Source organism: Kryptolebias marmoratus, linkage group LG12 (genome assembly GCF_001649575.2).
Source record: "Kryptolebias marmoratus isolate JLee-2015 linkage group LG12, ASM164957v2, whole genome shotgun sequence".
Classification (NCBI taxonomy): domain Eukaryota; kingdom Metazoa; phylum Chordata; class Actinopteri; order Cyprinodontiformes; family Rivulidae; genus Kryptolebias; species Kryptolebias marmoratus.
The window spans coordinates 16,424,988-16,442,924 of NC_051441.1; the positions used below are offsets into that span (position 1 = coordinate 16,424,988).

General features: G+C 43.1%; 2 protein-coding genes across 3 annotated transcripts; both read left to right on the forward strand.

Moving 5' to 3' along the window:
* The first annotated feature begins 77 nt into the window (after nt 1-77).
* Nucleotides 78-2,685, forward strand: LOC108236119 (golgin subfamily B member 1-like). Its single transcript, XM_025005998.2, has 2 exons — nt 78-2,559; nt 2,680-2,685. The coding sequence occupies exons 1-2, from the start codon at nt 637-639 to the stop codon at nt 2,683-2,685; spliced, it is 1,929 nt and encodes a 642-aa protein (XP_024861766.2). The 5' UTR covers nt 78-636.
* A 138-nt stretch (nt 2,686-2,823) lies between these two features.
* Nucleotides 2,824-17,667, forward strand: LOC108236186 (zinc finger CCCH domain-containing protein 7B). Of its 2 annotated transcripts, XM_017416677.3 has the most exons (22): nt 2,824-3,181; nt 3,390-3,463; nt 3,562-3,598; nt 5,028-5,225; nt 6,986-7,144; nt 7,279-7,359; nt 7,912-7,966; nt 8,105-8,244; nt 8,505-9,099; nt 9,977-10,047; nt 10,138-10,231; nt 10,422-10,583; nt 11,143-11,357; nt 11,496-11,596; nt 11,687-11,868; nt 12,602-12,687; nt 14,035-14,198; nt 14,392-14,497; nt 15,027-15,135; nt 15,484-15,620; nt 15,693-15,862; nt 16,566-17,667. In XM_017416677.3, exons 2-22 carry the CDS (start codon nt 3,402-3,404, stop codon nt 16,744-16,746), a joined length of 3,105 nt encoding a protein of 1,034 aa, XP_017272166.1. In that variant the 5' UTR covers nt 2,824-3,181; nt 3,390-3,401; the 3' UTR covers nt 16,747-17,667. The 2 variants fall into 2 exon arrangements, with proteins under 2 accessions (XP_017272166.1, XP_017272167.1); XM_017416678.3 differs by lacking the exon at nt 10,422-10,583 and having other exon boundaries at nt 2,830-3,181.
* The last annotated feature ends 270 nt before the right edge of the window (nt 17,668-17,937 follow it).

Here is a 17,937-nt window from a genome sequence, read left to right on the forward strand (position 1 = left end):
GAGAGAGAGAGAGAGAGAGAGAGAGAGAGAGTGCGGTGAAATGGTTTTTTAACACTAAAGTGAGAGGTTTCAGGCTGTGAGGTCGAATGCGTCCTCAACGAGAACTGCAGCCTCTCTGCAGCCTGCGACAGTTTGAAACTAACCATTGAGAACATCACTCATCAGAAACAGGCCTTTTCCTGCCAGCTCGAGTCTCTTAAAGACTCTCAAACAGAGGAGCTGTCCAAGTGGAAGTCAAAGCACGCAGACCTGAAACAAAAGCACGGGTCTCTTTTGCAGGCTTACGAAAACATGAGCACTGAAATGGAGAAGATGAGGCAGCTTTTAGAAGGATCTAAAAAAGAGTGTCAGGACGCCCTCAGAAAAATACATGACCATGAGAGCCAGGTGGAGCTTTTGGAAAAGCAAGCCAGAGAATTAAAGAAAGAAAATGAAAAAATTAAAGACAGGACACAGAAAAACTGCAAACGATCAAGGAGCTTGAGGGAGAGAATCAGGAACTTCGGGAAGAACTCACTGAGCTGAATGGAAACCACAAAATAGAAATGTGAGTTAAACAACAAAAAGCAGCTACTTGAGGAAGAGATTTGCCAAATCAGAGATTCTTCAAAGGATCTCAGGGTGAAACTTACTGATATGAAGGCAGAAAACGACCAACTAGCCAAAAAGCTTGAAGCAGCCAGCTGTTTGTTGGAAGAGAAGTGCTTGGAGTCCAGTACATACACAAACAACATGCAGTTTAAACTCGATGAAGCTCTCAGTTTGAATAATTTATTAACTGCTCAGATTGAAGCCCAAAAAACTGAACTTGGTGCACAACTTGAAATTAACAATCTGTTACAAAAGGAGAAATCAGATTTCTCTGAAAAATTAGAAACACTTCAAAATAATTATAACTTGCAGCTGGGAAAGAAAGATGACACCATCAAAGAGTTGAACGACATTATTGCCAAGCACCGCCAGGAGACGATTAGTCTGAATGAGAAGGTGAGAATCCTGGAGGACGACAAATTGCTTCTGCAGGAGGAGCTCGAGAATGCTCAGGAGATTTCAGACAAAGGGAAAAACGAAAATGAATATTTGGAAACAGTGATCCTGAAGAATTCTGAGAGAATCGATGAACTGACAGAGTCAGTGAGCATTCTGCAAACCCAGAAGGCCAAGTTGACTGCTCAGCTCACAGCGAATGAAGAGACGAGCAATCAAATCAGTCGAGAAAAGGAGGAGCAGCAGCTCAAGTTAGTCCGAGAGTTTGAGGAGAAACTCAAGACTGTTCAAAGAGGCAATGAGGGCTCCAAAAACATGAAGAGAGAACTGCAAGAGCTGCTCAAAGAAAAGCACCAGGAGATAAATCAGCTTCAACAAAACTGCATCAGATACCAGGAGGTCATTTTAGATTTAGAAAGCGCTTTAAAGAGCTCCCAGTCACTCGGTGAACTTTTGAAAGAAGAAATGAGGAAAGGCTTGGAGAAGTCATCTGCATTGGAGGAGAGAAGTAAACAAGTTGAGGCAGAGTTGATTACCTTCAAGAAACTCCTCCAGGAAGCTGAGGAGAAAGTCAGGAGCATTGAGTCTGAAATAGACCAGCTGGCCTTCAAAGTATCACAACACAATAAACAGCCAGAGAAAACAAAATTGTCACAAAGTGTCGAAGAAACACAAATGTACATGCAGAATCAGTTACATCAACAAATAGATGAGCTCAAAAATCTGAAGGAGAAAGAACGTCAAAGAGTGGATGAACTGATGCAACAGCTGGACACTAAAGATCTTGAGATAAACACTCTAAAGAGAGCAGCCGAGACCAATGAAGCCAGACTGTCTGCTTTGTCTTCAACTCCACACGCAGCTGATACCTCCAGACTCTGGGATGATTTGTACCAAAAGTGTCTAAACAAGAAGGACAACCAGCTCCTGGAACAAGGCTCCATGATCACCAGGTTCCTGGAGGACATGAGAAGAAAAGATAAGGAACTGAATGAGCTACAAGTGACTAAATCAAGACTTGAAAGGACACTGAATGATTACTCTGTAGCTGCCTCTGCACATCAGAGACAGATGTTTATCATGAGTGCGACCAACGCTGAACTGAGTGAAAATGCAGAAGTCATGGCTGTGCAGGTAAAGGAACTTGCCACACGAGTGGAAAGACTAGAGCAAGAAAAAAATGCTTTGAATCAACAGCTCACTGACAAAGAAGACACGATTTCCCAACTGCAGCTTCACCATGAGCAGATGGATAAGATAAATACAGACATTGAAGCTCAGCTGCACCTTTTACAGACTCAATGTGACAAATTTCAAGCAGACTTTGAAAAGCAAGAGGGAATTTCTCTTCAACTCAAAACGATCCTTCAGAGCAAAGATGCAGAGATTTCCTCTCTGCTCTCCTGTAGAGATGGCCAAATGTCTGGGTATCTGGAGCAACTCCAGGCTAATTATCACAGCCAGGCATCAGTTTATGAGAACAGGCTTACATCTTTACACTACCAACGAGAAAAAGCTGACAAAAAGATGAGAGCCTTTAAAGCTTTGAGTTTGATGACTAGTGATGACTGGGTGTGTTGCTTATATTTCACATGTGATTTACTTATAGTTTTAAGTGTTTTCAAGCTAAGTAAAACAATGACTGCACTGAAAGAATGACAGGCTGGTAAAGTTATGTCCGGTCACCCTGAGGCCTGAGGAACGACTGTAGTGAGATGTGGTTGCCATGGAAACGGAGGAAGTGCTCTTATCTGTGACACAGGATGCAGAAGAGAAATACAGTAATTTACTGCTCTGGATTGATTTTAGGGGCGGGAGAATGAAGTATAAATAGTTAGAACCGCCGCCGACAACTCACGTAAAGCGCCGCTCCGCTGGGCTGACGTCGGACTACAATTCCCAGCGTCCCCCGCGACACAACCGTTGGTCGCGCTGCCTTGACGCCGGGCGCCGTCAGGTCACGTGACAGAAGCGCTGGTTCGGGTCTGCTGGAAGCTGCTCTGCTGGGAATCGAAACTTACCCGGAGACTTTAAGGAGAGCCTCCCCGCCTGTCCTCCGCTCTCCTCATTTTTTTTCTTCTCCACCACCCTCACGCTAGCTCCGTTTCTCAGCCGCCGAAAGTGCTCGTCATCTACCACCAACACTCGCCTTTAAACTTTGTTTTCGGTCCAATGAACTTCCTCGCCTCCTCAGGTAGGTGTGTCTCGGTCAAGTTGGCCCAGGGGCTCCAGTGTTAGTCCGGACGTCAGGCTGGTGTTCGGGCTTCAACGCGCAGAATATCACGCTATCACGTTGTTATGTCTGCACGGCTCGACGGGAAGTTCCCGGCTCTTTTTTTTTTTTTTTGAAAGAGTTGGGGGACCGTGTTTAAGCTGCTGTTCTTCCTCATGTCTTCCTCCAGTGAGCAGCCGCGATGGAGGACTCTGCCCGAGAGAAGCGCAAAGAGGAGATAAGCCGTGCTCTGGCGTTCATACAGTAAGGACTGCTTTCCTGCTCACGATGACAGAAAGTGAAACTCCTTCAGAGAAATGCATTTCCAGTGCATCTAAAGAAGTTTTTGTCTTGTGCTTTAGGTCTCCACTGGCCTATCCAGATCCTGATAGCTACCAGGTAGATCATCAGTTCTGTTTGTGTTCTTGGTATGAAGTCTGTTTCAACCTGCACCTCCTGTAAAACTAACAGTCCTGCCTAGATATTTGAACTGCAGATAGAGGGATAAATCATCTCATAATCCTTTATTTCAGCAGCTCCCAAGCTTTTCAGCTTCTAACCCACAACATAACAACTGCAGAGGCTCGCGACCCCAAACAGCACCAGTTTAGGGATAATAGCTCTTATTAAACAAGGACGTAATGACGCCACACGCCACCTCTACAACTGTGATGCTACTTTAATTATTCTGTATTTATGCTGTGTTAGTAATCATTTGACTTGATTTGTAAGGATCATCTGAGGACCCTCATTTGGTGTTTCATGAGCCACAGTGGGGCCCCGACCCCAGTTTTGGGGACCACTGCTTTATTTGGCACTTCAGCTGCGAAGGCTGGCATTTGAACCCTCAAATCCCTACCACCCCTCCAAGCAAAAGTTAATCTCTTTAATTTACATTTACGGTGAAATTAAAATGAGACGACACGTGAAATGCACAGTTTGGTGGTAGCAACATGTCTCACAGTTGTTGTTGTTGTTCTGTGAAACATCTCTCAACCAGTTAGGTGTACTGACAACAAATCTAAGGATTATAAAGATGCTGAGGGTCAACAGAAAAATCAAACTTATTTAAGAAAGACAACGATTACACAAACAAGATTCAGAAACCTTAATGTCTTCTTGAGGAAAATTATCGTAAGATGACTTTAAGATGAAGTGGAAATCTTCCTTATGGTCGTTTTATTTATTCTGAGGTGGGAAAAGTTATGAGTTAATATCTTACCTGCTGTAGATAGCTTCTTGAACAACCTCAGTGTGGAGAAACTAAATTTAATTCTGACTGGATTAAGAAGATAATGACTAATCCGAATGGAGCCAGGATCACAATGGATTACTGTCAAATTAATTCAAGTCCAGTATTTAAAACATTCAAAGCCCTTCCTACAAAATGCTTTTTTCTTTTAAAAAAAAACTTTAGATCAATGTCAGTTTCACATCATGCAGTTATTTTGGCAGAAAATGTTATAATATTCTTACAGGAAGTGCTCCAGGAAATAGGTGAAATATTAATTGTTCATAACCTTTTTTCTACAAGATCAGAACTGTCACTTTACAGTTCAGTTTTTGACATCAAGGATGCTGGTCCCCCAGGGTAAAAGGAGCAGAGGGAGGTTCGTTATCAAGAAAGCCTAAAAGTAGTGTGTTTGAGTGATCGCACATCCACGGAGGCTTCATAAGTTCGACACGAAGTTCTGCTTATTTCTAGGCCCTGTGCAGGAACGTCTCTCCAACCCTGCTTAGTCCAGCAACACATTGTCAAAAACGCTGTTTATGTGTACTACAATGTGACTTTGTGGGTCAATAATTGTTTCCCCTTCTCTCGTCTCAGGACTTTCTGACCCACTTGGTGTGCAACCTGCTCGAGGAGGGCAATGCCTTCTTCCAGGACGAGCAGTGGGAGGAGGCCATCAAAGAGTTCACCGAGGGCTTGAATGTCTCGCGCTACGCCGAGGGAGAGGACATCCGGATCCCGGAGGCTTTGCTGGAGAGTCTGTACGTCAAACGAGCGGCCGCCTGCCACAGTGTGGTGAGATTTGCTTCTCTCCTTCGTGCACGCGCCCTTGAAACTGAAGACGGGCGCTGCGTGAACTTTATCCGACTCGTCCAGCTGGAAGGGGGCAGGATTAAAAAAAAAAAAGTGCATCAACCCGTATTGATTTTAGGACTTTCAGCTCGTTTTGTCGCCTCAGTGTTGTTTCAGTAACAAGAAATTAGAGATAATGATCAAAACTGGTTACGAAAACGCAGGTTTCGTGCAGTTGGATCCTCTCCTAGTCTAAGCTGTGGTTTAATTTGCACTGCTGTGATCAATGCCCATTTGTCGGCCCTCCGTTTTGCTCAAGACTGAAATTTCTCAACAGCTGCTTTAAGGAGTTGTCTCAAAATGCTGCAGACGTTTGTGGTTTGCAGAGGATGAATCCTAATAAGTGACGCCTCAGACTCCTTTGGCATGTTATTAAACGCACTGAACGTTTGATTAGAAGTACTTTGTCTGTTGTTTCTGATCAGAAAGAGTTGATCAGACGGATAAAGCTGGTCAGTTTCAGGCTGTTCAGACAGTCAGGGGTTAATGAGACAGTCCAGAGGTTTTAGGACTCGGTTAGCTCTGATATTTACGCACCAACTGAGTGACTTTAACACAAGAAAGCACTATAATACATTACCTGTGATATCAGTTTTTAATTGAGGTTTAAAAGTGTTTGATTGTACGTCACTACAGCATTACTGCAATATATATATATTTACTCACCACACCGAAAAAAGTGAATAGTTTGAGCTTCAAAGTTAATGATCATGAAAGAAGTTCCTTGAAACAAAAAAAAGAAGCAGACACCTCCACTCCACACCACATGTGAGGGGCCGAGCTCGACTCTCACAACTCCCACCTTCTCTTCAGAGTGCCTTGTTCTCCTCCCCCGCCGCGGCCCTTCACTTACAAGCCTTTGACTTGTTCTCCTTCCTGATGCATGACGAGCATGAAGACCAGAATGTGCAAAACCTCAGTGATCATTTTCTATTTGGGCCCAAAACTCCATTCTGTCAGATTCTGCAACAGCAGAATTGTAAGATATTTTGCGAACAAACAGAGTCGACTCCAAAAGTTTGAGTTTTAAACAACGATGCTGTGTGATCTGTTGAAGCTCAGAGCACGTGCTGGGGATGACTCCAGCTGCTTCTACACCACATTTTCTATCATTATTTGTAACACTGAAATTGGTATTTATGTGTTTTCTGTCAATTAGCTGTGGTGGTAAAGTCTATCAACGTTAATTTTAGTTTCACTGCAGAGTTAAGAGCAGATAAAAGCTAAACGCAGAGTTAAGAGAAGGTATTAAGGGGAAAACTGGTTTTTTTGCACTTATTCCTGCTGTTAATAACCTTAATTTTCTACAACAGAGGCTTTTTTTGCCCTTTTTTCTCCTCACAACTGAATTATTGGGCTTCTGCTAAGACACCAGTCAGATTTACTGCCACTAAAGGAATGTGACCATCACTATTTGGTTTTGTTTGATTATTACAAGGTCACTGAGCCTAAACCTGCATTCCAAAGAAATGTGTATATGTGTATAGTGTTTTTTTAGTATCGTTCTTCTTTATTTTATCTCACCCTTTCCTGTATTGGGATCAATAAAGTTTTATCTTATCTTATCTTAAACCTTCAACAACCACACCAACCTTTTTACTTGAAGAAAAAGTGCCATCTGTATGTTCTTTGTTGCTTTTAGGCTCCTTCAAGTCCTTATTCTTTTCCGCTGTGCTGTCCGTTTTTTTTTTTTTTAAAAAAAGGGAAAGTATGATCAAGGCATCGAGGACTGCAACAGCGCTCTGGAGGTGTGCAAGGAGAGCCGCAGGGCTCTGTACAGGAAGGCTCTGTGTCTGAAGGAGCTCGGCAAATTCAGGGAGGCATACGACTGCACCTCCGTCTGTCTGCTCAGCAACCCTCAGGTGAGCGGAGCGCAGGCGCCGGGAACATTCAGATTCTCACAAGTGCTGATAAAGGCTGCGGACCTCGGGCTTGTAGGTTATAGTGCCTTTCGTTTTCGATGTCACAGTGGGTCTCTTCATCTGACTTTTAACAGGATAAGCAGGTGAATAAACTCGCGCAGGAGTTATCCATCCAGCTGGGGATGAAGATTCGGAAACCCTACGTCAGCTCGAAGGTGAGTCGAGTTCGGATTTTTTTTTCATTGAGGAAAATAGATAAATGGTATTAAAATGTGGTTACAAGCATATTAATGTTATTATTCAAATGTGAGACACCTGTCCAAATATAGATTAGACAACAGGACTCTGATCCTGAACACACCATCAGATCTACAGCAGACTCACTGTTGTTTTGATATGTAAAACCTTCAAAATAAAAGTCTGCTTAATTTTTCCTGAATCTGTAGAATGTCATAACACCCAGCATACCTGCAGATATCGTGCAGACTTGTCTTTATTAGATTCTCATTTAGCTTTGCTTCTCAAATCCAGTGTTTCCAGTGAAAGTTCCACTTATCCCTTATCATTCCAGTTTATTCAGAAAATGACAAAAAAACACTTCCTACAAAGTTGCCAATCATAGATTTCCCAAAGGAAAACATTTTTCTCATCTGATAATTTGTCATATATTTATTAGCCATCCAAATTGTCACTTTTTTAAAGATCTCTGTTCATTCAAAAGTGTTTTTTCAGGCGTTCTTTGTTATTAATTTACCTCATTTTTTCAGTTGTCTCATAGTAATTTAGGAAATGGCGTGAATCCTCGGAGTGTCGTTGCAGCTGGTGAGATTTTTTTTTTATCAACGATTTAATCAAAATATGTATTTATCCCGTTCCGTTGTCACACTGTGTTCAAGATGTGTCCACGCAGGTTTTATAAGACGGGCCGACCCGAATGAACTGTCTCCTGCTTCTCCACAGTCGGCGCGCCCAAAGCCCCGTTTACCTCCACACCTCCTCCCAGCCCCGTGGTTCCTCTCAGGGTGGAGGACTCTGAAGTGATGGGAGACGACTTGGACAGCCTGCTCGACAGCCTCCCCCCTGAACAAGGACTGACTGAGGTGAAATGTTCCCCCGCTTGAAGACAATTAAAGTTTTGTTCTGACAGTGAATCAAGATTTGCTTGAATGGTTTGCATTATGTGGCTGAGAAGTTAACAAAAACAGGTATTTTTCTGCTGTTCTTTCATTTAACCCTTTATTTATGTAATAATATTAACTAGAGGAGCTGATTGTTAGCCATGAATACTGGTTTTCTGCAAATGTAGGTTCTCTCGGCGAGCGTAACTCAAGCTTGGTTCTGTATTTCCTCCCACGTTCAGGCAGCGTTCTCAGACTCGAGCAGGTCGCTCGTTCACACCCTCCCGCCTGTCCTGCCCGCTCCAACGCCCCAGCTCCCCCCGGCCTTCTTCAGCTCAGCCCTCAGCCAGCTCAACTCCTTGGACTCCTTTTCAGCCGGCGATAGCAGCGGCGCCGCCTCTCCAGCTCTGAATGTGTTAGATGACCTCTCCACCTCTGGAAACGGAGCAGGTGCAGACGCTTTAAACATCACGCAGAACTCCTCGACGATGGACTATCTGAACAGGCTCGACTCACTCGACTCCCTGGATGACTTTTTGGACGAGACGCCAAGTGCCGCTGCTGCTGCTGCCGAGGAGATTAATCAGCCTCAAACGGAGCTGAATGCAGGAGGACAGTCTCTCGACTTGTTGGATGAAGTCGACGTGATCGGGGCTGTTTCTCCTACAAATGGTCAGAGCGGCGACGTTCCTAAAGCCAACACTAAAGCCACGAAGCAGCTCGACTCTCTTGATTCCCTGGACCTCTTCTCCACAGTGGAAGATGTTGGAGCTGCGTCGGCAGCAGATTCAGTCTGGGGATCAGGCTTGGACTCACTGTCTGATTTCAGCACAAATGGTAACTACAGTCTATTAATATTTATTTGTTTTGTTTGGAAATCAGGAAGTCTTTTTATAGGTTTCGAAGCAGCTCATGTGTTGAAAAAGGCAAGTTATTATTATATATATATCCATCCATCCATCCATGACTATAAGTGTGTCAAAAACAGTAAAATTGACAGCAAAAGATATTTGAAGAAATACATTTTTGTTTCTCCACATTTCGAAAAAGTCCAACAAAGTAGTAGTAAAATATTTTGTTAGACTTTTTTTTAATATATTTTATTTTAGTATATTTTATTGTATGGTTTGGAATCACTGTCAGTCTTTGTAAGGACCAAATGATTCATTTTACATCCTTACAGACAAACCTTTAGAGCTGAAAAAGGGGTTGAACTTGTATTTTTACATTCCTGTATATAAACTAAATGAAACTTTAGATCTGGTCCACATTCGGCCTTATTGTTGTCGGGGTCACAGAGTCAACAGGTCCAGGAGGGAAACCCAGACGTCCCTCTCCACAGAGACGCTCTCCAGATCCCTCCGGGATGTTCCCAGACCAGAGAGGATCTGGGTCTCCTCTCAGTGGGACAGAGAGAGGCGTCCTAATCAGATGCCTGAACCACGCCTGTTAAAAGTTGCCTTTTTTTCAGTCAGCTGATCCTAAATGTGCCTCCTACTTGGTCACCTTGTTAAATTTAATCTAACTTTAGCCTTGTTGTTAACCTGCATTACTTTTAGATTGTTACAGTTCTAATCTTCTTTAAAACTTTCCTTAAAAAAACAATCAGCTATCCAGAAAAATGCTTCTCCTTGTAGATGAACAACCATATGAAAAGTTGGGTTTCAAGAAATCCGTTTAAAGCCTTTATATAATTTGTTTTGCCTCTCCTCAGGTCTGTCCGACTCTCAGAGCGCTGCTGCTGCTGCTGCTCCTGTAACCCAATCCCCTAAAAATCACTACAAAGTAAGGCTGCTTACCTGACTTCTTAGGTACTGTTTCATTGTGTGTTTTGTCGATCTTAATGGCTGTCTTGTTCCTGCTGTGGACATGTAGGCGGTGGACAGTCTTGTGTCTGGTGCAGCGTCTAACCCCCTGTCCTCCACGCACGAGTTCCTGCAGGCCTGTTCCCTCTGTTTTCCTCGAGAAGGTATGTCAACGAGTCTAGCCCTCTGAAACTAAATGTGCTGCTGCCAGAAACTGATAAAAACCAGACGGCAAGGAAGACTCTTCAGTACAGATTCTCCCTCATCCACGTTTTGTTCAGTTTACTGTTTACGGTTTCAAAATATCAAAGTATTTTGTATATTTGTGTGTGAATCCATTTTGGGTTTTTTTAGGTGTGGGGATATATAGTTACGTTCACAAGCCAGAGCTCACCCACAGCTGTAAGCAGGACATTTTATTATGCAGAAGAAAAGGGATTTTTCCTTTAGACTGGACCCGAGTGCGTCAGATCCCCTTCAACGCTTCCTTCTCTGGACCCTTCGTACTTTGCAGAAGTAAGAACATCGAGAACAGAAGGAGAAAATCATATTGAAGATCTTTCAGTCTGAATTGTTTTGCTCTAATCATCACTGCCAGAACATCTCTTCTCTCTTTTATTCTTTATATTCTTATTGCACGTGCAGTACAAGACGAAACGGCAAAAAAAAAGATCAAATTGAACTCTAAACTTTCTCTTTGTGAACGTTTTGATGTTTGAAATGTTCTTTTCTGTAGCAGACCTTTTTAGTAGTGAAAGAGACTGTTGTTTCACCACAAAAACATGAAGATATTAACGCTGAGCTTCTTCTGATTTGAAAAGAAACACAATTAGATTCAGCAGCCCTGTAAAATACGACATTACTGTATGTGAAAGCATACTTTAGTGAGCATAAAAGTTCTAGAAAATGCAAGTATCACAGATTTTTGAAGTTGGCAAATGTTTGCGTTATTCCCCCTGTATTTAGGGTAATATTTAGGATAATTTGTGCGAGTCACTTCGTAGCTTGCTGTGAAGATACATTTCGTAACCCCTGGTCAGTCTGTTTATATGTCCTTCTCCTCAAACACATCCAGATCTGCTAAAGTCCGGAGATCTGGGCGTGTGTGAGTACGGAGAACGATGCACGTTTGCCTACAACCAGCTGGAGATCGACGTCTGGACGGAGGAGAGGAGAGGGACGCTGGACAGAAACTTGCTGTTCGAGACGACGGCGGTCAAACTGGACCCTGTGAACAGCATCATATGCCTTCTGCAGGAAAACAAGGGCATGTTCATCTTCCTCTGTCAGGTTAGCTCTGTGGGAAACGTCGTCGACTGAACCGTCCTCTGACTGCCGCTGGATATTCTGCAGATCGTTTTACGATGACTAAAATAACTGACCAGTCGGTATTTTTCTCCCAACGTTTGTTTGTCTTGTTCTCTGTAGAAGTGCTACGACAGTAAACCTCGAATCGTCAGTAAGCGATTCGTTGATAATCAAGCCGTCTGCTCCAACTTAGACGTCCGTCACAACTTTGACGCCAACAAGTGAGCGTGCGGAGCATCTGTCGCCGTTTCAGCTCCGATCGGCTGCTTTCTGTCCGTCTTAAACACGCTGGCTTGCCGTCTCCCCGTCAGGTGCTTGGCGTTCGTGGTGAGGACCCACAACATCAACTACAGCAAGGTCCGCCCGCTCAGCGTCCTGTGCCACCTGGACTTGTGCCGCCACGCCATTCGGTACGGCTGCCAGCTGGAGGACAGCTGCCAGTTCGCTCACTCCGTCATCGAGCTGAAAACCTGGAGGGTTCAGCGTCACACAGGTGCAGTCAAGCGAACGGGGCGCCATTGCCCAGGTCCCCCTTGAAAATGAGATCTGGATCTCAATGGGGTTTACCTGGTTAAATAAAGAAAATAAAAATAAATTAAAAAAAAAAAAGAAATTTATTTATTAGAGGGCAAACTGTCTTCTCTGTAGTCAGAGGAGGTAATCACTCGTAATGTGGGGCAGAGGTTGTGTGTTTTTGTCAACTAAACGCCACTAGAGCCAGAAAAAAAGAGATTAATTTAAAAAAAAACAAACATGTAATTTAAAAGTATTTCACTCAAGAATACAGTTTTCTCAACCAGTTCCAGCTTGTTTTGCCTTAAAATATGCTGGGTTGTTTGTTTTAATTACAGCCATAATAGCAATAATGATTTTTGCCTGTTTGTGCACGTCTGTTAGCAAAATATCTCATGAACCACTGAACAGACTTTAATAAAAACTCTCAGGAATTAATCCCTGGGTGTGCATCGACAGCTGATTGCCTTCAAGAAGGCCGCTGCAGCCGGTGGACCACACGCAACACAAAAATGGCTGCGACTTTTTACAAATGTTGAGCTAAAATTTGGTGTGGTCGTAGCCGAGAGTCATTCCCAACGTACGAACAGAGCGCTAACAGGTCACACAAGAGCTCGCTTTAAAACTCTGGCGTGCAGCCCTTCTAGGAATGCTTGCCTCTTCGTTTACGACTTTAACGTGGTTTTTATCTGTGTGTGTGTGTTCGATTTCAGGTATCAGCCCCGATGAGATTGTGAAAATATCCATGAAGTATCACGAGAAGCAGGAGCAGAACTTCAAGAAAGAAAAAGAGAAAAGAGTAAGAACAAATGTATTTATTTTTTACTTTAAAAACATGATATTTTCTCTGGTCTGTTTGCTCCTGATCAGCCTTTTTTCATACGTAATGAACAAATCGGTCCATTTTTCCTAAAACAGCCTCGCTGAGTCAGGTAACCTGTCCTTGGCAACTCATTGAAAGCATCAACATCTTTTAAAAAAAACCTTGTGTTCAATAAAGGCAGGTGTTGAACCTTTTACTGAACGAGTGAGAGCTGAGTGAGCGCCTGCTTTTTCCTTCTTCACTTAGTCCTTTATTCTAGCAGCTGCGCGCGAAAAGCAGCTTCCTCATTTTACACGAAAAGAGCGAAGTTGTTGCCACGTAAAAACAAACCACCTGGTGGACTCGCTATAAATTTACACTCCCACAAACTGAGGCCCCAGGGTCATTTTGACCCAAGGGTAGCAGGTGGGCTAGGAACGTCATCATTTGTTTAATCTGCAAGATTTGCGTACGTTTCCTCAATTTAGCAATCTCCACCTGAAGTGATGGGTCACATCGTTTGAAGTGGGGGTTTTGTGGAAAGCGTATGAACAGGTAATAACTTACCTGTTGTAGATAGCTTTTTGATTGACCCCGGGTTGGAGAACCAAGGTCTCCAAGCCGAGACCAGCGAGGATTGCAGACGCCTTCAAACAGCTCAAGTAGCAAAACTTCATTGCGATTCATCCAAATGCTGTTTTTATAAAGCTTTACATCACTATCAGTCAGCTATTTGTAGAATTTTATGGCTATTTGATGCATAAATCGCAACAGCAGCAGCTAGCTGTAGCGATTCTGGAACAGCCTGGGGCACCTCCTGCTGGAAGAAACTGTGTAATGCACAGCTGACAGGAGTGTAAATGATTATAAAACAGCATTAGCATGAACTTCTATAAAACATTTTGAGATTAGCGATTTATGATGGCGATATAAGGTCGTTCAAAGAGCTATCTGCAACAGGTGAGATATTGTTTATTTTTTATATATATTTCATTCACTCGTCACATTTAAAGCTGTTTAATCTTGTCTGTATATGTTGTATTGTCTTCAGAACTAATACTTTTTTTTTTTTTTTTCAAAGAACAAATTTTGGTCTTGGATAGACCAAAAACACATCTTAGTAACAATTAATTTATGTAGAATTGATTAAAATATATGTAATATGTATATTGGCCATTGTAACTCACCAACAGTTAATAATAAATTTATCTTATCTTATTTATTTAAGGAATTTTGTGTATATTTGATATTTATTATAATATCTTGACTAAACTGTAATTATAGAACAATAAATCTTAATTTAAATTTTTTCTATGTTCACCCTCATCATTTCATTGTACACAGTTATCTTTTGGAGGAGGTGGAAGCAAATCAAAAGGAGGAGGAGGAGGAGGTGGGAAGAGTCTTAATATGAAGATGAAGTTTGCGTGCGCTCAGTGCTGGCGGGAAGGCCTGATCAGTGAACCGGACAAAGCTCTCAAATACTGCAACGCCAAAGCCAGACACACGTGAGAGGAAATTTAAATAACTCCGAGTCTTTTCCACAAGTGTGAAATCATGTAACATCTGTGAGCAGCAAATGATGATAACGTTATCCAGTCTCTAAGCCGCCGAGTCACGCTGTGCGTCTTTAAGCTGCGGTCGGATCAGCGGATCAGACGGAGTAAAGGGATTCTTCCTCCTGTTGGTTTTCCTCCTCAGGTGGACCAAAGAGAGGCGAGTGCTGCTGGTCCGGTCCTCGGAGAGGAGTAAATGGGTCCAGGTCCGGCCGCTGCCACATACCAAGAACTTCCCTCTGCATTACGATGTAGGTGTGCTCCCTCTGTTTGACACGCCCGCTCACGCCACCGACAGTGGCCGCGTGGGTTTGTGACTCCTGCTCTCGTTTCTTGACTTCCTTTATATTTTACGTGGTTCTGCTCGTATCTGGTGCTTTGAAAACTTAATTTGTAGATTTACGTGGCCACTTTTTACTTCTTGAAAGAGAAAATCTTATCGAAGACGAGTCAGAAATTGAATGTTTTGACATTTGATTGTTTGGTTTTACGATAAAAAAAGAAGGCAAAGGATTAGTGCAGAATTTTATGTTGTGGAATAAAAGAAGAGAGGTGTAGTTAAGCTGACAGGGTTTTTGTAATCTTTTGTTGAATCTCACCACAAGTGATTCCAACACTATTGTCTCGCAGCTTTAATCACCCACCATGCGTCATTCCGACGTTCTGCCGGTAGTGACGCTTTTAGCTGAATTTCAGAAGGCCTCGTCACGTTTTGTTCCGTTCTTACCAGCTGTCGGCAGTGAGATCTGGATTTAACAGCTCTCCGTTTCCCTCCGGCAGATGTGTGCTCAGATTCTGAGGAAGAAGAAATGCAACTACACCGGGAACTGCACGTTTGCTCACAGCCAGGAGGAGAGGGAGATGTGGATGTATATGAAGAATAATGACCGTGAGTGATTAAAACCCCTCTGCCGTTACCAAGAGATATGAGACGTGCAAAAACAACAACAGCAGGCCTGCGTTTGAGGGAACTTTTGAGTTTATCTCTTTTGTTTTAGTTCATTTGTTTATTCAGATGTCTGTGTGCGACTCTAACTGAGCCTTAATGCTGCGAGCGGTGCAGCTTTGTAGTTTAACCAAAGTCATACTAAAACATCATGACTTCTTACATATATAAGGTGCTCCGGATTATAAGGCACACTGTCGTTTTTTGAGAAAATTGAAGGCTTTTAAGCCTTATAGTCTGGAAAATATGGTAGTTTAATTGAGCTGATAAGAGTATTTCCTGTGCCTGCAGTGGTGGACATGCAGCAGGTGTATGACATGTGGCTGGCGTTGGCTGCTCAGAGCCGCCAAGCAGATGGAGCCGGGCTCTCTCAGCCCAACGCCGAGGAGAAATACATCATGATGCCGACAGACTACGCCGAACTGATGGTGGGTTAATGCCTAGGCCGAGTGCTTCCAAAGAAAAGTGCTTTTGAACAATGCGTTGTGTTCGTGTCTCAGAGTGGCTTCCACTGCCGTCTGTGCGGCAAACACAGTAACAGTGAGCGCCAGTGGCAGCAGCACATCTCTTCGGAGAAGCACAAGGACCGAGTGTTCAGCTGCGAGGGAGAAGAAGAGGCTCTGACGTGGAACTACCGCTTCCCCGGGACACGCTTCAAAATCTGCCCCGAGTAAGAGCTTCATCTTTGTAGGTTCTGACCATAACTATGAGGAACGTTTCACTGCAGTTTTTAACCTGAATCGCTGAAGACCTGTAAAGCTAAAAAAAAAACCAGATAGTTCAGACATTTTGAATTGGGGTTCTGTGGAAACGTTATGAACTATCACTGTCTTACCTGCTGTGGATAGCTCTTTGACTGACCAGTTTAGAGAAATAGTTTGATTCTGACCAGATTGATAAATTAAGAGCTAGTCTGAGATAAACCATGACCTGTCATTTTAAAACCACCTTTCATCAACGGCTCATGGAAACGCTTTTCTAGACGTACATCAAATGATGACTTTCTGTGAATTTCATCAAAAAACTTTCAGTGGTTCATGTGACATTTTGCAGACAGGCAAAGTCGGCTCCAGCAGCTAATGCCAAAGCTTTAAATGAAGATATCATGTGCTCTGTTGGTGCGTGTGTTCAGGATGACTTTAGGACGGCAGCAACACACTTTGGTCTCAAATGAGCTATTTCTCTGAGCTAAGGTTGTCCAAAGAGCGATCTACAACAGATACGATGTTAACTGTTCAAAATGTCTGCGCTATTCCTTTAAAATGATGTAACTAGCCACTGAATGTTGGAATAGTGTTTATATCTTCCCTGGTGTCTACACTTTGTGGTTTACTGATTTAGATAAAAAACAGCGCTGTGTTTCTGATTTCCAGGGTGGACGACGGCTGTCCTGACGGCGTGAGCTGTGACTACGCCCACAGCCCCGAGGAGCTGCAGGAGTGGATCGAGAGGCGCGACTTCCTGCGACAAAAGCTGGCCAAGGCCAGGGAGGACATGCTAATCATGCCCGACGAGCTCGACTTCGGGAAGTATAACTTTCTGCTTCAGGACTGAGCGTACTTTGACTTTGAGCCACTTTGTTTCTTAACTGCCACAGTAGCGGTGCGATTGTGACTTTTGGCTTTTCAACTTTTAAACCAGAGTCTTTAGGTGAAGTAATCAGAATCCACAGGGAGCCAAATAAACCTTTGGGTTCTGTAGCGCAAGGATTTGCCTTCCCCGAAAGTGCTGCACACCGTTTACTTTCTATTAATGAATGTTTTAATTGTTTCATGGTATGGAGCAGTGCGTGTCTGTCTAAACTTTGTCTTAAACTAATAAGTGCTTTAAAAGTCAAACTCATGTTGGGTTCACAGTGAAAAACCCAGCTATGATGGATTTATTTTATCACACATTCTGCATAAAGGGTTCATATTCGATTATACTTACAGCCTTTACTCTTCTTCTGTTTTGTTCTACTTCAGCAAGTTTTTATCTCACTATTCATCAAGAGCCGGATGTGGGGAAAAAAACAAAGTTCATTAAAATACTCAAAATGTTTGAGTTTGATTCGTACCAACGTGATATAAACTTTTTGTTTTTTTCCTGGTTAAAACATATTCTATAACAGAGAAAGATAAAACCGCTGTAGTAGATGTAGTTGTTGTTTAACCACATTAAATGTGAACTAAGTGATGCGCTGTAACCTGCCTGAGGCCACTTGCTGTACTTTTGAAAGTGAAATGCTCCCAGATTCTTACTATTTATCTCAGCTGCTCGCCACGTGACGTGATTTTTGGGACATGCCAGGTTTGTAATTTCTCGAGACATTATAAAGCGGGAATGTTGAAAGCCCCGAATTTACCAAAGTTTTAAGTTGCCAAAACTTTTATTTATTAGCCTGAACTTTTTGCCTCGACTTTCACAGAGTGGTAACCCAATCCCGAGTCTTAACCCCTGAACGATGGCAAATAATAAACAAATATGTCTTCAACATTTGGTGTCTTTTTTGTCCCATTTTATGAGAGTTAGCCTCAGCTAAGTGCAGCTGAGACTGAGCTACTGAATACAGACATCTTATTAAGAGGGGGGCAAAGTTTCGGATTAAAGCCTGGTGTCATCGTTCGTGTGAAGCAGCCGGTTCACCGAGCCGTGGTTGGTGTCCACCGTCTCCTCCCTGGCGGTCATGGACAGCAGCTGATAGCCATGTTGAGACAGCAGGTCAAACAGCACCTGAACGCTGCACAGGAACAGAAACTCTCCTGT

What these genes read in the sequence shown, in the direction of transcription:
- LOC108236119 (XM_025005998.2), top strand. Translation starts at nt 637, where the DNA reads ATGAAGGCAGAAAACGACCAACTAGCCAAAAAGCTTGAAGCAGCCAGC.
- LOC108236186 (XM_017416677.3), top strand. Translation starts at nt 3,402, where the DNA reads ATGGAGGACTCTGCCCGAGAGAAGCGCAAAGAGGAGATAAGCCGTGCT. An exon ending in GTCTGCTCAGCAACCCTCAG is followed by an intron (nt 7,145 to 7,278) that starts GTGAGCGGAGCG and finishes GACTTTTAACAG; the next exon opens with GATAAGCAGGTGAATAAACT. An exon ending in CCCCTAAAAATCACTACAAA is followed by an intron (nt 10,048 to 10,137) that starts GTAAGGCTGCTT and finishes GTGGACATGTAG; the next exon opens with GCGGTGGACAGTCTTGTGTC.